The sequence below is a fragment of the Gallus gallus genome, chromosome Z (genome assembly GCF_016699485.2).
Source record: "Gallus gallus isolate bGalGal1 chromosome Z, bGalGal1.mat.broiler.GRCg7b, whole genome shotgun sequence".
NCBI lineage: Eukaryota > Metazoa > Chordata > Aves > Galliformes > Phasianidae > Gallus > Gallus gallus.
Genome location: NC_052572.1, coordinates 58,158,534 through 58,172,876, shown reverse-complemented (window position 1 = coordinate 58,172,876; position 14,343 = coordinate 58,158,534). Strand labels below are relative to the sequence as shown.

Genomic DNA, 14,343 nt, shown 5'->3' with positions numbered 1-14,343 from the left:
GAGGGAAAAAATAAGTAACTTTGTACTGCAGTATTGCCCCAGATCCTAAATTAAGGCCCTCTTCATTCAGTGATATTTTCTCCCTCTTCATGTCAATCTGAGATGAATTCTTAAAGTTTTGGTGAATAGTTCTTTGTTAGACCAGGAGGATTTAGCTACTTATTCATTTCTGAAGTTACAATCACACTGCCATTTGAATTGTTAGCCATCCTCTAACAAGCCCAGACCCTGTCTTCACTCACTCGTATAAGGAGAACAAGAAACATGTAAGGTATTTTGCATAGCTTTTCTTGCTAGTGATGTGGCAAAGAGCAAGTAATCTGTCTCATCAGCTCCCAAAAATGCTTATTATTCACAGAAAATGAGATGAGACAAAGCTGAGTAATTACAAAAAAACAGCTCTGCTATTCCTCTGGGTAAGAGGCAGGAAGGTCTCCGTATTGCAGCTCTATTTGAAAAGCCTATCCATTTATTGCTTGCCAGTTGAGGGATGCTTGTAACACACTACAAATAACTCAAAATGAATTCCAAATACTTGGAGGCTTGTTGCAGAACATCTCCCCAGAGAGGGCAGCTGTCCAAGCACCTCTCTGCAACAAACACAGCCTCTCCATGGCTTGCTTTGCCATGGAAAACAAGAGCTTCTGTGCTGCTCTGTGTTTTGTTGGGGTTCAGGAGGGCCACACAAGGCTTTTACAGAACTACAGAATTACAGAATGGTTGAGGTTGGAATGGACGTCTACAGATTATCTGGTCCAAGCTCCCTGCTCAAGTAGGGTCCCCCACAGCACATTACCCAGGATTATGTCCATATGGCTTTTTGTCTCCATGGAAGGAGACACAACAAACTCTCTGGGGAACTTGTCCTAGTGGTCAGTCACCCTTAAAAATAAAGAAGTACTACTTTCTGGTGTTCAGGCAAACAGGGTAGCTCTAGCTCACAGCTGGGCAGCAGGGCCAGGGCACTACTGGTGCTGAGACTCGGCAGGTGCAGTGGATGTGGAGGAGATGGGGAAAGAAATGAAACTAGGGGAGAATGTGAGTTGAGTGTATTTGTTGAATTTCAGTCACAGCTGTTAGAAAAGGGGTTAGAAAGAAAAGAGGAAATTGCTTTGGCTCACCAGAAGCAAGAGGCAACATGACAGAGAAACACAAAAGCAAAAATTGGGTAAGCAAAAACCGGGGAAGAATGCAATATCCTGTGAGCCACGTGGTAGTGAGGAAGGAGGAGCACAGTGGCTGCCACACAGAAGGGGCAGTGCTCTCTCTGATGCAGGATCTCACCCTGCACAAGGCCCCACCACAGGCCGCATTTATGCCTGAAGCTTGGAATGACTCCAGGGGTAGAAAGCAGGATGCGGCCCTCAGTGTCTGCAGGGTGGGCAGAACTGTGGGATAGTTGGGGAGAGCAGGGCCAGCATCCTGCCCTGAGCTGGGGGGTTCAGTCATGGGGAAGGCTGTGCCGCAGGCCTCTGGCAGTTCAGCCCAAGCTGAGGTTAAGAACAGCTCCATCGATGAGTTTACGTTGATACTTAATCTTGCCCTCGTATTCAGTTTTAAAATGTGAGGTGGGAAAGCTGCTGTGTATGAGGAAAAGAGTGGTGTGGGCTGGCCTCTGGCCACTGAATGCTCTGAGCGGCAATGCCTGACGGGGGAAGAGAGGAAAAAAACCTGTGATCTTAGCACAGCTTGCAGAAGGACTTAACTGGCTGAAAATTTTGCTTTTATGGTCAGCTTGTAAGTCTGGCACTGTCAGTGCATTGTATTCTCTCCTCAAGAAGTGTAGCAGGACACTGGAAAAGAAATAAAATATCACTGGAATGCTGCACTGCTGGTAAGGTTGTGCTGCATCCAGTGTTGGCTCTTCAGTTTTGTTATGCACAGGACATTTTGCTGACGGGGTACAGGCTGCTCATCAGCACTTGTGGGAAGCACTCAAGTCCCCTGCTGCACTACATGCAATGTGCTGGCAAACTGCAGCACATCTCTAAGAGCAGTTCTGCTCCAGCTGCTTCAGAGATGCTGCACTTTTGTTTGTTTTTGACCCTTATAATGCCCATCTAGTTTATTTTATAGAATTTGCTTTGAAGTGGAAATAGTTCAGCCAAGAAAATGGGAGAGACTGAACAGCTGCAGTTCTGAATACACCTGCTCAGTAGGGTTGGCATGAAGTGATCCACGTTTCTGCAATTCATGCCATGACAGTCTTCTTTCATGGCTGACGTTCCCTACATATATTTATCATTTGAAGTGCCATAGTAGCTTTGTGTGTGAGCTTCTCAGAATTTAAAAATTTCTCTACAAATCAACATTCCCCTTTCCTGATCAACCTTATTTGTCACGCGAGGTTGGGGTACGTTGCCGAACCTCTTCAAAAATTACCATAAGGCTTCTGAAAGTTGGCATTCCTCTTCTGTTCATCTCACTGAGCACTAAGCACAGTGGCAGTGAATTATTGTATTATTATTGTATTTGCAGTCTGTACAGGATAGTACCCAGCCTGTTTGGCTGTTGATAGGCATTTCTCTTTTGAAGCAGAAGTGAAAGCAGAAAGATTTTGCTGTCATTTTGTCAGGAGTCTTTTACCAGCAGAGGCGATGGGGACATGTAAGACTGTGATGTGTGCGTTCAGTAGTCAGTTTCTAATAGATTCATTAATGAACCATCTACCTGTCAGGGTTATCAAGGTAAAAATGATGCAGCGTAGTTAATTTCCATATTCACCACTGTGGGTTTTGTTGTTGTTGTTGTTGTTGTTTTCCTTCTGTTTTGGTTTTTTCCTTTTTTTTCCCCCCCCCCTGGCTATTAGAAATTCTGGTTGTTCCATCTGTGGTAAAAGCTGTAGAAACTAATTGATCTGTAGAAATTAATTGAACATCCGGGAAAGACAACTAGATTTTCTGGCAATTACAGCTTAATGCCACTCTGTCTGTGTTTGTTGCACATCTGAATAATTCCAGGTCCTCTTAGAAACCCCAGCTGCTGATGTAAATCCTATCGGTGTTGTTTTATTTTGTACCTGTGGAAATGAGGAAAACTGAAACCATGTCCAGGTTGAACTCTGTGGTCTTCAGACTGTGGATGATGTCTTAGCCAGAAAATGTTAATATCCGTCTGATTATTCAAATGGTTTCTGCTATTTCCTTCATGTTATTTCATTGTGAACACAATTTTCTTGAAAAGAAGAGATGGGTATTGCATAGGGTGATGTGCAGAGACTGTGCTGTGAGTGCTTCACATTGCAGCATAGATCCTGAGGTGCTGCTGACCCACTGCTGGGGAGCAAAACTGCAGAGGCAGAGTGTGCCAGCATGGTCATCTGCTCTAAATGTGAACAGCATTTCACAAACAAACAGCATTGTAATAGTGCTTGATAGGTGGGAAAATTGCTCAGAAATTGCTGAAATTAGCTATTTTTTCTTTCCTCTCATAGTTCAGCCTGCAAAAAGTGATACAGTTACACAGCTAGATAGGTAAGCTCTTTACTTGTTAAAAAACACATAGAAGGTGTTGTTATAGGCCAAATATTTCAGCTCTCTGCTGAGACCTACGTGGCAGTACTTGATTTACGACAGATGTGACCCAAAATAGCTCTTCTCAGAAGTGTTAAGCCAAAAAGAGAGTCAATGTGACTTTTTGAAGCACTAAAAATAGAGAATCGTGGCTGCAGACTTAACACTTACTCAACAGTTGCTCTCATCGTTGTCAGCAGCAATCAGTACTGCCCATTGTCTGAGATCCTGTATAATCACACCTGCAGACCTGCGTGAGCACAGGAAGAACATTTCTACAGCAGATTACACTTAATCTTGTTTCTGACTCAGTGGATGGTAATACATTTGGATTTTGTTTTTAGGTGTTAAGCTTTTCACCCAGTGAAAATTCTAGCTGTTTAAAAAGGCTGGAAACAGTAAATCTTGCCTGAGCACTGTTTTAAAAGACCCTACCATGCAACATAGGAAATGTCCACACTGACCTTTTCATGTTTACAGACTGCTCTTTTCCAGGAATAGTGTTAAGATTAGCTGAACAATGTAAATACACACAAGGAAGGAAGGGAGGAAGGGAGGAAGGGAGGCAGGAAGGAAGGAAGGAAGGAAGGAAGGAAGGAAGGAAGGAAGGAAGGAAGGAAGGAAGGAAGGAAGGAAGGAGGGAAGGAAGGAGAGAAGGAAGGAGGGAAGGAAGGAGGGAAGGAAGGAAGGAAGGAAGGAAGGAAGGAAGGAAGGAAGGAAGGAAGGAAGGAAGGAAGGAAGGAAGGAAGGAAGGAAGGAAGGAAGGAAGGAAGGAAGGAAGGAAGGAAGGAAGGAAGGAAGGAAGGAAGGAAGGAAGGAAGGAAGGGAAGAGGGGGGAGGACTTTTTTTTAGGGAGGAGAGAAATAATAATAGTGAAAAGTATTGAGAAGGGTTTTATGTTGGTTTTGTTTGTTTGTTTGTTTGTTTTTCCTCATAATCAACTAAAAAAATCCTTTTAAACTTTCAATTTCTGACACAGCATCATTTGAATGCCAACTTTTTACAGCAGCTCTTCACCCAGTTTAATCTGGCAGTAGTTGCACTGCCCATTTCCCATAAATGTTTCCTTGCACAACACTATTTGCTTAAGTTTGCCTTTGGCCATTGCTGTGGAGTACTCTTCAACCAGCAGCTTTCTGAATCAGCTGCACAGCCCCAGGCATATTCTGTCTCAGGTAACTCTCAGATTGCAGTCAGAAATACGGAAGCTCAAACTACTTTCTGCAGCAGCTGTGTTGTAACAAAATATTTACCAAAAAGAGCTGCACTGACCTTCACGATCGTGTCATGAGAACTCAGCCAAAAGGTGTTATGGCTTGGGGTAACCTTAGCAGGCCGCAGCGTTTGTTTCAGACTGTGTTACAGCATGACAGCAGTGTGTGTATTGCTCCAAATATTTTAATGATATTTTTAAAGGACGTGGAAAACACTAACAGTTTCCAGAAAGCCTTCTGGGAAAGATATGTAGAAGAAAGATGGTAGAAAGAAAAGAGACATTTAGAATGAGAGTGTGAGTTGACCTGTACAGTAGAAGAAACACAGTAGTGAGCTCAGCTACTTTGTTGAAGTATATTTTATTCAGTACCACAGAAAGTAGGAAGAGATGTGACATGTTGAGGTACATGTGAATGAAATGGGCAGTTGCATTCCCCAAAAAGGTGCATTCAATCCTACAGAAAGCAGCTGGAAGGAATCTGTCCCAAGATGCATGCATGTCAAAAGGGTGAGGTCACAGTTCATGGTCATCTCTCCTGAAAGCAGAAGCACTGGAAGGAAGAGTAGAGATCACTGCTGTAACTTCACTGATACAACACCATTTCAGAACAGAATTTGGAGACCTTTTAAACACTGCTTCTGTGTGTGCGTGCATATATACATATATAACTCATACATACATAAATGAGTGCATGTCTGTATATATACACTGTTTTGAGTGCAATATACACATTATATGTATTTCATATAACTATACATAAGCTCAGTCTTTGCTAAAAATCATCACACCAAAACAGTTCATTAAGGAAAATGAGTACCTCTGACTTTGTAAAGCAAGGAATTCAGCCAGATGACTGCTTTTATGCTTAATTCAAGGAACAGCAATGATAGTGGGCTCCTTATTGTATAGAGCTCACAATTTTAGGATTCTACTCATCCATTCCCACAAACGCATCCTTGTTTCTTTCTACAATTAGTTGCATTTTAACGTGTGTATAAGCAGAATATAGGTTGAAAAAACCTCTCTGAGTGCATGCTACAACAGGCTGTTGATGGCATGCTTGATGATCACGAGCAACAGACCCAAGCTGGCAACCATCTCATCAGCATGCTCTAATGCTAGATACAGATAGCTCTTTTTACACTGTACCTGGCACATGCAGCATGTTTGCTCAGCAAGGCTGTCTCATCCTGATGATGCTCTCCTTTGCAGTGCCTGCACCGGCAAGCTGACCTGCTAGCACATGTCACAAGCACCACAGCGTCCCTTCAATGCTTTCTCCTGTGTGTAACTGAGGACCAAGGACAGCCCATTGCAGTGTCTGCCTTCTGTTTCTCACTTTTTATTACTGCTCAGTTTCCTCTGAGACTTTCTATCTGCCACCAGGGACATATATTTTTGGCTGCTCTGCCCTACCCTGAGTGCAAAAGGGGTCTATCCAAAACCCAGCACTCCAGGAAGCAAGCAGTTGCATCAGGAGGCCAGCTTGGCTAAACGAAGTTCTCACGGCAGGTCACATGAAGGGGCAGCACACAGATGCTGGAAGCAGGGACAGGCTAGACAGGAGGAATTGGGAAGCATTGCCCAGATGCATAGGAGTGATGCCCGGGAAGCTAGTGCTAGCTTCAAGATGTGACTTGCAAGGGATATCAGTGAGCAATAAAGACAGCTTCTAATGCTGCATTAGCAGGAAATGGGTGAACAAAGACATGTGGGACCATTGTTGAGGCCAAAAGAGACCGAAAATCCCTCCCTTCTGTCCCTAGGAATATCACAGAGCCACTCTTCCCTAAATGCGTTTCTGGCCATGTGAAGGAGGAGTGGGTGATTGGAAATGGTCAGCATGGGTTCACTGAGGGCAAACAATGCCTGACCAACATGATTGCCTCCTGTAATAAAGTTCCTGGCTCTGTGCGTGAGAAGGAGGCAGTGGATGGACAGTGGTACCCTGGGGGTAGCGAGGCCCTACAGAGGGATCTAGACAGGCTGGATAGCTGGGCTGAAGCCAACGGGATGAGATTCAACAAGATCAAATTCCGGGTCCTGCACTTTGGCCACAATAACCCCAGGCAACGCTACAGGCTTGGGGCAGAGTGGCTGGAAGACTGTGTAGAGGAAATGGACCTGGGGGTGTTGATTGACGCTAGGCTGAACATGAGCCAGCAGTGTGCCCAGGTGGCCAAGAAGGCCAATGGCATCCTGGCTTGTATCAGAAATAGTGTGGCCAGCAGCAACAGGGAAGTAATTGTCCCCCTGTACTCAGCACTGGTGAGACTGCACCTCAAGTACTGTGTTGAGTTTTGGGCCCCTCACTGCAAGAAAGACATGGAGGCCCTGGAGCGTGTCCAAAGAAGGGCAACAAAGCTGGTGAGGGGTCTGGAGCACAGGCCTTATGAGGAGCGTCTGAAGGAACTGGGATTGTTCATCCTGGAGAAGAGGCTCAGGGGAGACCTTATTGCTCTCTATAACTACCTGAAGGGAGGTTGTAGTGAGCTGGAAGTCGGCCTCTTCTCTTGTGTGACTAGTGATAGGACTAGAGGGAATGGCTTCGAGCTGCGCCAGGGAAGGTTCAGGCTGGATGTTAGGACATACTTGTCATGGTTTTATCATTTTTGGTTCTCGGTATTCCACATCATAACATCATGCAGTGCACTGGGAGCAAATGCTCTAGTTCCGGGTACTTGTCCAGAAGAGGAAAACTATGTTCCCCAGAAGACTGTTCAAATACTGTTATCATTCCTACTCAGGGGAACAGATATAAGGCCTGTAGGTCACCTGACCTTACTCTTCTTTCTTCTCGTCTCGTCGTGCTCACTTTCGGATTGTCTCACTGCTGCTCCCGACTGCACACAAGGCTCCAGTATTAGTGTAAGGCCTTTAGCTCTCAGACAATCCTTCTTTCAATTATATTTGATTTTATTAACAATTATATTGAATTATATTGTATTATAGTGTGTTATCGTGCATTCCGATACTATGTTTAGCAAATTAGTTTGTTTCTCCTCAGATCGTTGACGCTGTTTTTTAATTATTCTTTTTGGGGGGGGGGGGTCCCCTGTTCCCCTTTTCTGGAGGCAAGGATTTTGCAAAAAAATCCCTCCGCCCCACTAGTCACGGAACCAGGTTGGACCAGCCCGTAAACTGTCAACAATACTACTTCTCTGAAAGGGTGGTCAGGCACTGGAATGGGCTGTCCATGGAGGTGGTGGAGTCACTGACCCTGGAGGTGTTCAAGGAACGTTTGGATGCTGTGTTGGGGGACATGGTTTAGTGAGAACTATTGGTGACGGGTGGATGGTTGGACTGGGTGGTCCTGTGGGTCTTTTCCTACCTTAGCAATTCTATGATTCTATGAGTGATATGCTCAAGAGCAGCAGCACTTTTCACAAGGACCTAAGCAGGTTGGAGAAGTGGGTGGTCTCCCTGAGACTCCATCTGGTAATCACAATATATCAAAATATTCTGATTCACAGTAAAACATGACAGCTTACAGCACCAAGTATTTCTTTGCAGGTTTTCCATAGTGCTAAGATCGTCTGCAAAGAGCACTGTGGTAGTCACAGCTTATTTGGTAAATTGTCTTTGCTCCTTATTGTTAAGAATAGCAAAATCTACCTTAAAATTCCGGACTGTGTGGCTGGACTGTTCTGACTTTACTCTGAAGCTTACAGAGCCAGGTTCATGCTATGTAGTTAGGAAGGGCCAGGATGCTGTCTCCTGTTCTGTAGAAGTGACATCCAAAACATGCCATGGGCTGTCACTATTTGCTCTTCTGTGTTGGGACCAGGAATCTGGTCCTGTGGCTTTATGCCACAAGAAGACCAAGAATCCTATGTTAAGCTCCTGAAGGTTGTCAAGTTAAGAGATTTTTGTCAAACGTGAAAGAAGCAGGCCTGTAGTTAGAAACTTACACTTCCAGGTATTGTACAGACAAGATAGTCACAGGATTGTGAAAGGTCTCTCTCTTCTCAGGAATAAGTGTGCTCTGTGTCATGTGTATCTGTGTGTAATCCAGTGTCTGGGATACCATACAGTATTAGTCAGTGGTCTGAATCGTTTCACAAAGCCAGGAATATAGCTGGATAATTCCTGGCCTTGTGAAACGATTCAGACCACTGACTAATAATGTATAGTATCCTAGACACTGGATCCAGCTATATTCCTGGCCTCTCAGTGAATTTGCAAATGCCTCTTTTTGAGCCTCCTGATTGCATGGGTTTCGCTGAAGGTAACAATAAAGGAAGCATGATCCCTTCTCAGGCCATTACTTGGCTTGAGTAAAGTATTTCTAGTGTCTAGTTCTCCTCTAGTCTGCCAGCAGCATCCCATTGAGGTGTATTTGCAAACCCAGGGACATAAACCACTCCAATTGACATGTTGAACAGCTCTTCTTCATTCTGCTCATCCTCTGCATGACATTTCGCAGAATCATAGGATCACAGAATGGTTTAGGTTGGAAGAGATCTTAAAGTTCCAACTCTCTGCTGTGGGCAGGGCAGCCCCACACCAGCTCGGGCTGCCTAGGGGCCCATCCAACCTGGCCTTGAGTGCCTCCAGGGATGGGGTACCACAGCTTCTCTGGGCAGCTGTGCCAGGGCCTCCACAACTCTGCATTAAAACACTACAAACACATACAGCACCTGCATAGACTTAATTTGAGTGCATTTTTTTTTTGTTTGTTTTGGAGGTTCCCTGCTACAGCATATCTCCAGGCTAGCAGCACATCAAGCTCTGCTCCTTGCTAGCACGAGTATAACCCTGTTTCTCTGGGGACCCACTTTGGGATCCTTCTACATTGCTGGGCAGATTTAAACTCAGCCTTCTAGGAATTAGCTGAAGGATTTATAATGAAATGTTCTGCGTCATGTGGACAGATCTTTCTCTTCTGACTAGAAAGTTTCCACTCACAATTTGCACCAGCTCATGCATATGGTCAGCACAGCCCTTATGCTCACTAAAACAGAAACCATTGTGCTGCGTGATTGCAACAGGCATGTTGTATAGCTGTCTCACAGAAGGGCATTACACAGAAAATACAGTACATCTACCACAGAGTATCCAATTGTTTTTTAAAGCCAGTTACAATATAATAAGAGGCTATCTTCTTTAGACTGAGAGAGTTCTTTTTAAAGCAGCAGGCTCTGTTTTCTGATAATAAAAAAGGGAAATACAAAAGGAAAGTTGAACCATTCAGGCTAGATTCTAGGCAAAGACTAGATACTGAAATGTGTGCTGTCAAATGTTTTGTAATGCAAATGCTGCCCCTGGGAACCTCAGAGGTGAATTTGGACTTCTGTGTCACATAAAGGCACACAACACTGTTCCATCTAGTTAAGCTTTAGTGTTAGAAATGGACAGGAAAACAGCAACAATAACAAACCAGTTTCAGTAATTTCCTGATTTCCAATTGAAAGAAGATAATCTAGGGGATATTTGATTACAGATTTCAGATGAGGAACTATCCAATATCTTTAGTCCCGTAGACAGAGCTGGCCTGCTGACTAGCTGTAAGCTTTTCACAGAGGAAGCAAAAGGGCATAAGCCTTGTGCTGTGTACTGCAATTAGCTGCACCTTGCCCTCTATCACACTGCAATGTGTACATTACCCAGGTGTACCATTGGAGGTTGTCCTTGCCATGGATTGCTTCAGGTTCTATCTGTAGTACCAAGAAAAGCATTGCATTTGGCCTGGGAACACTTCCTACTACCTACCCTTCAGCTACACCAGAGCACCAATCTGACGTAGCATCATGGGGAGCTGCTGTTCCATCTTCTGCAGATCTGAAAATCCTCCAATGCATTTTGTCCCAATAAACACACGAGGGACCTGGGCACAGGAGGAGAGATACAGCTTAATCAGTAATCAGTGACAAGAAAAAACGTGGAGAGGATTTATCTAAAAAGCAGACTTTGTGTTAAAGAGGCTAAGAGGTCACACCATTCCCCAGGTTCTTCCCATGCCATATGAAGGTGCCAGGCAGGATGCACAGCTGCCAGTCCCCTGACTGCCTAGCAAGGTCAATTTGAATGGCAAACTTCCATTGCTGTCACAATCTTTTCTGTATGTGCCCTTTTTATGGCCTATTGCCCTCCTCCTACTTTATAACTGTGGCTATCTACTATTTCCTTACCTATTCTTGTCCCTTTTCATCACATCTGTCCTTTTTACTCATTCCTCATTTTGTGTTGAATGAATTCCTCTCACTGTGACGGCACGCTCAGAACATGCACTAGCAGCCAGCCATCTCCTCAAGTCTATGGCAGCAGATGGATAACTTTAGTGCCTACCAGGAGGCCACTTGTCTGCTGACTGAGTGCAGGGGACAGGTAAATGGTGCAGTCAAGATGATAATAAAAGGCTTTCCTAAAAATTAGGAACAATTACTGAACTTCAGCATCCGAGACCTTTTCAAGGCAGGTGTGTGCCCCTAAGGTCAGACTGGATGGGGCACCAGGCAGTCTGGTCTTGTGGGAAGTGTCCCTGCCCATGGCAGGGGCTTAGAACTGGATGGGCTTGAAGCTCCCTGCCAAGCCAAGCAGTTCTGTGGTTATAGCTGCAGCACCACGGAAGACTAGACTTGTGAGACCTGACCTGGGCAGCACTCAGCATCTGCTTGTCCTCACTGAGTGAAACACAGTGCAAGCAAACCCTCTGTTGCTGGGAATTTGCCTTCTGATTTCAGTAATGACTTCTCTCACTGGCCATTAAAACATATTTTATCAGCCAGGGAATTCGCTTCGTCTTTCTGTGGGTGGCTTCTCTAGTTACTAATGCTATCAATCCCTCTCCTGCTGTGAAATCACCTGCTACTTTCAGTACGTGGCTTCATTAGCTAAGCTATCCATCCTCTCTATCCTAAATTCCCCTACTGCTGGGAAAGTACTTCTGCTGTCATGGTCCCACTGCCATTGCCAGCACAGCTCAACTCCACAGCTGTGACTGAGCTCACAGTTTGAGTTTTGGTGAGACCTGCAGGGACAGCCACCAGCATGTAGCAGTGTACCTACTGCAGTAGGTAAAGGGAAGATGTATTTACTACACTTGCCCAAAAGATGCAATGAATGTAGTGCTACGACAGGCTGGGACTGTGGAAAGAATCATTAGAGGTATTTAGTGGAAGTCAGTGTGAAGTAAGGGTAATGGGACTCTCCAGCAGCTCTAGCATGACGTGTAGGATGCTTGGCTGTTGCATGCCCTTCCCAGGAAGCTGAGCAAGATTGCCTGTGTGACATGCAAGGAGTAGCTTAGCTGCTAAAATGTTGTCATAACCACGTCAGAGGCAGGATATGTAGAAAAACTGATTACCCCAGGAGCTGTAGGGTAACCACATGCAAGCCACCTACCCCAGGAGGGTCTGGAGTTTGATGGTGGTGCTTCTGTGAGCAACTCCATTTGGCCCCAGGTTCCTGAGTGGGGGCAGGGAGAAAGAAGGTCTCCTTTTGTTGCCTCTAAGTGGCTGAAAGTAGGAAAGCTAAATGGATAATAAGCCAAGAAGTTGGCTTGATGCTGAGAGCAGGGACTTCATGGGAGGCAGCAGGTAGCACTGATGAACAGAGACCGGGACAGCCCCTGCAGGGTCATGCAGCAGTCCCAGAATCAATGCAGGTCAGGATTTTTCCTGGGCTTTCTCTGTGGGGATACAGTCTATGGCACCCAGTGGGGGATACAGCCCATGGCACCCAGCAGCACAGAAAGAGCGCCAGAAATCCAGATACCAGCCATTTCTCTCCAGCTTCATCGCAAGAAGCTGTTGCTCTTTAGTGTAATTTGGGTAGAATGGGAGGAAAAAGGCGTGTTTGTTTCACGAGGGCACAGCTCACTCTGACGCATGAACTGCCCCATCAGCATGTCAGCATTTCTGTGGAAATTAATTCCTGAAACTCCAGCACATAGCATTGCTCCGTAATATAATCATAATTGTGTAATTAAGCTTCAGAATAAGCGGCTGATAGGTTTTGCAAGCGCTGTATCTTACTCTACTACGGGATGAAATGAGGCAATTCAGAATGCTTTTCCACTTAACACTGGAGGGTGAAACAAGAGTCCAAAGTCAAAGAAACTCACAGCTCTACACTCTCTCTCCTTTCCAAACACACCTGTGCTGACTTATACAGCTTCAAAGCGCAACTGCAGATGGAACTTCTGGTCACAGTGTGAATGTGAAAGTGCCCTCTGCAGCTGCCCATCTGCAGCCAGATCCAGAGTGTGGCTTTTTCTGTGCCTCTGCTCGTTGCAACAGCAGACAGATTTGGAAGATGTATGAAACGTTACTGGAGTGCCACAGCCCCAGGCACAAAGGCACAACAGATCTGTAGTAACAGCTCTGCTGGAGAGCAGCAGAGCCTCAAAGCAGAGAGCAATTACAAAAATAGGGAGGGGTGGGGCTTCTCCCCGAGACCTGAACCGTTTCACTGAAAATAAACTGCTTGGGAAAGAGACCTCGCTTCACCTCCTGTGATAGCTGCCCAGGCTGTCCTCTGGCACGAAATTCCGAAACAAGCGCCAGAACTTACGGTTCGCTGCCCTGTTGTTTTCTGGAAGTAATCCTGGATGTCATCCATCCCGGTGATATCAACCACTTCCAGGCATCCTGGCAGAAAGTTGAATTCCTTCAGCAATGCTATGGCATTCTTGCAGTAAGGGCAGGATCCCTTCACGAAAAGGGTAACTTTATTATCTCTGAGTTTGCTCTGTACAAAAGAATCGACCATGCTGCTGGCTATGGGTGAGCAGGAACTCTGCTCCTCACCAGCGAGCGCAAAGCAGACGGGACAGCAACACTCGGTCCCAGATATTTATGAGCCGTACACTGCCTTCCTCCCTGAAAACTCCTCCCTGGGAGGATGTAATCTCTTACACACCAGATCACATGCTTTAAAGCAACAACACTTCCACTTGCTGTTTGGTTTTGTAAAAACTCCCAGTTGGTGAACAAACTAGCGGTGTAAAAGCAGGAAGACGCTTAACTGTCATGGGTTATTTTGTGGCATGTGTTTCCATACAGGCTTTGCAGTAATTTCTCATTAACTATTACTCTGCCAATGGCTAAGCTGTTGCTATTGCCTTTCTCTTCCTCCAGGGGTGTGGTTATGCCTTTCCTACCTCCAATCACCAGCTTCAGGATGCTATCACCACAAGGGAACAAAACAGATGTCAGGAAACCTGCAGCTAAGGTACTTGAGAGCCACCATTCTCATCCCAGAAACTAAATCAAAATTTCATTAGTATTTTGTGCATACATATTTTTACATGCAAAATTTCATTATTGGGTGGGATTCCCTGTCTTCAGACTTGCTTCAGTTTTCAGGGGGTCTGTGTCTATCTATCTTGCGTCTCCAACATGAGGCTGCATGCATACTTCAGGCATGGCAAATAACGATGTATCACACTGCAACTGGGCACATTCAGATTAATGCTGAAAATTCCATTTCCCCCTGCTGAGGAAGTCCACAGGCTGTGTCTTGCTGGAGGAGACTTCTGCATCCTTGGCGCCAGGTAAGGGCACTGGGTAGTACTCCAATATCCATCAGCTTGACTACAGCTGAGTTTCCCAGGCCACATGTTGGTTAGAGGTTTATCCAGAACAGCATTCATTAGCTAAATTCTTCTACTAG

General features: G+C 45.2%; 1 protein-coding gene across 1 annotated transcript; it reads right to left on the bottom strand.

The window, feature by feature from the left end:
• Positions 1-5,067: 5,067 nt before the first annotated feature.
• Positions 5,068-13,500, bottom strand: GLRX (glutaredoxin). The gene is made up of 3 exons (NM_205160.2): positions 13,243-13,500; positions 10,441-10,555; positions 5,068-5,278 (listed from the first exon to the last, which is right to left on the bottom strand). Exons 1-2 carry the CDS (start codon positions 13,438-13,440, stop codon positions 10,448-10,450), a joined length of 306 nt encoding a protein of 101 aa, NP_990491.2. The 5' UTR covers positions 13,441-13,500; the 3' UTR covers positions 5,068-5,278; positions 10,441-10,447.
• Between the last annotated feature and the right edge of the window lie 843 nt (positions 13,501-14,343).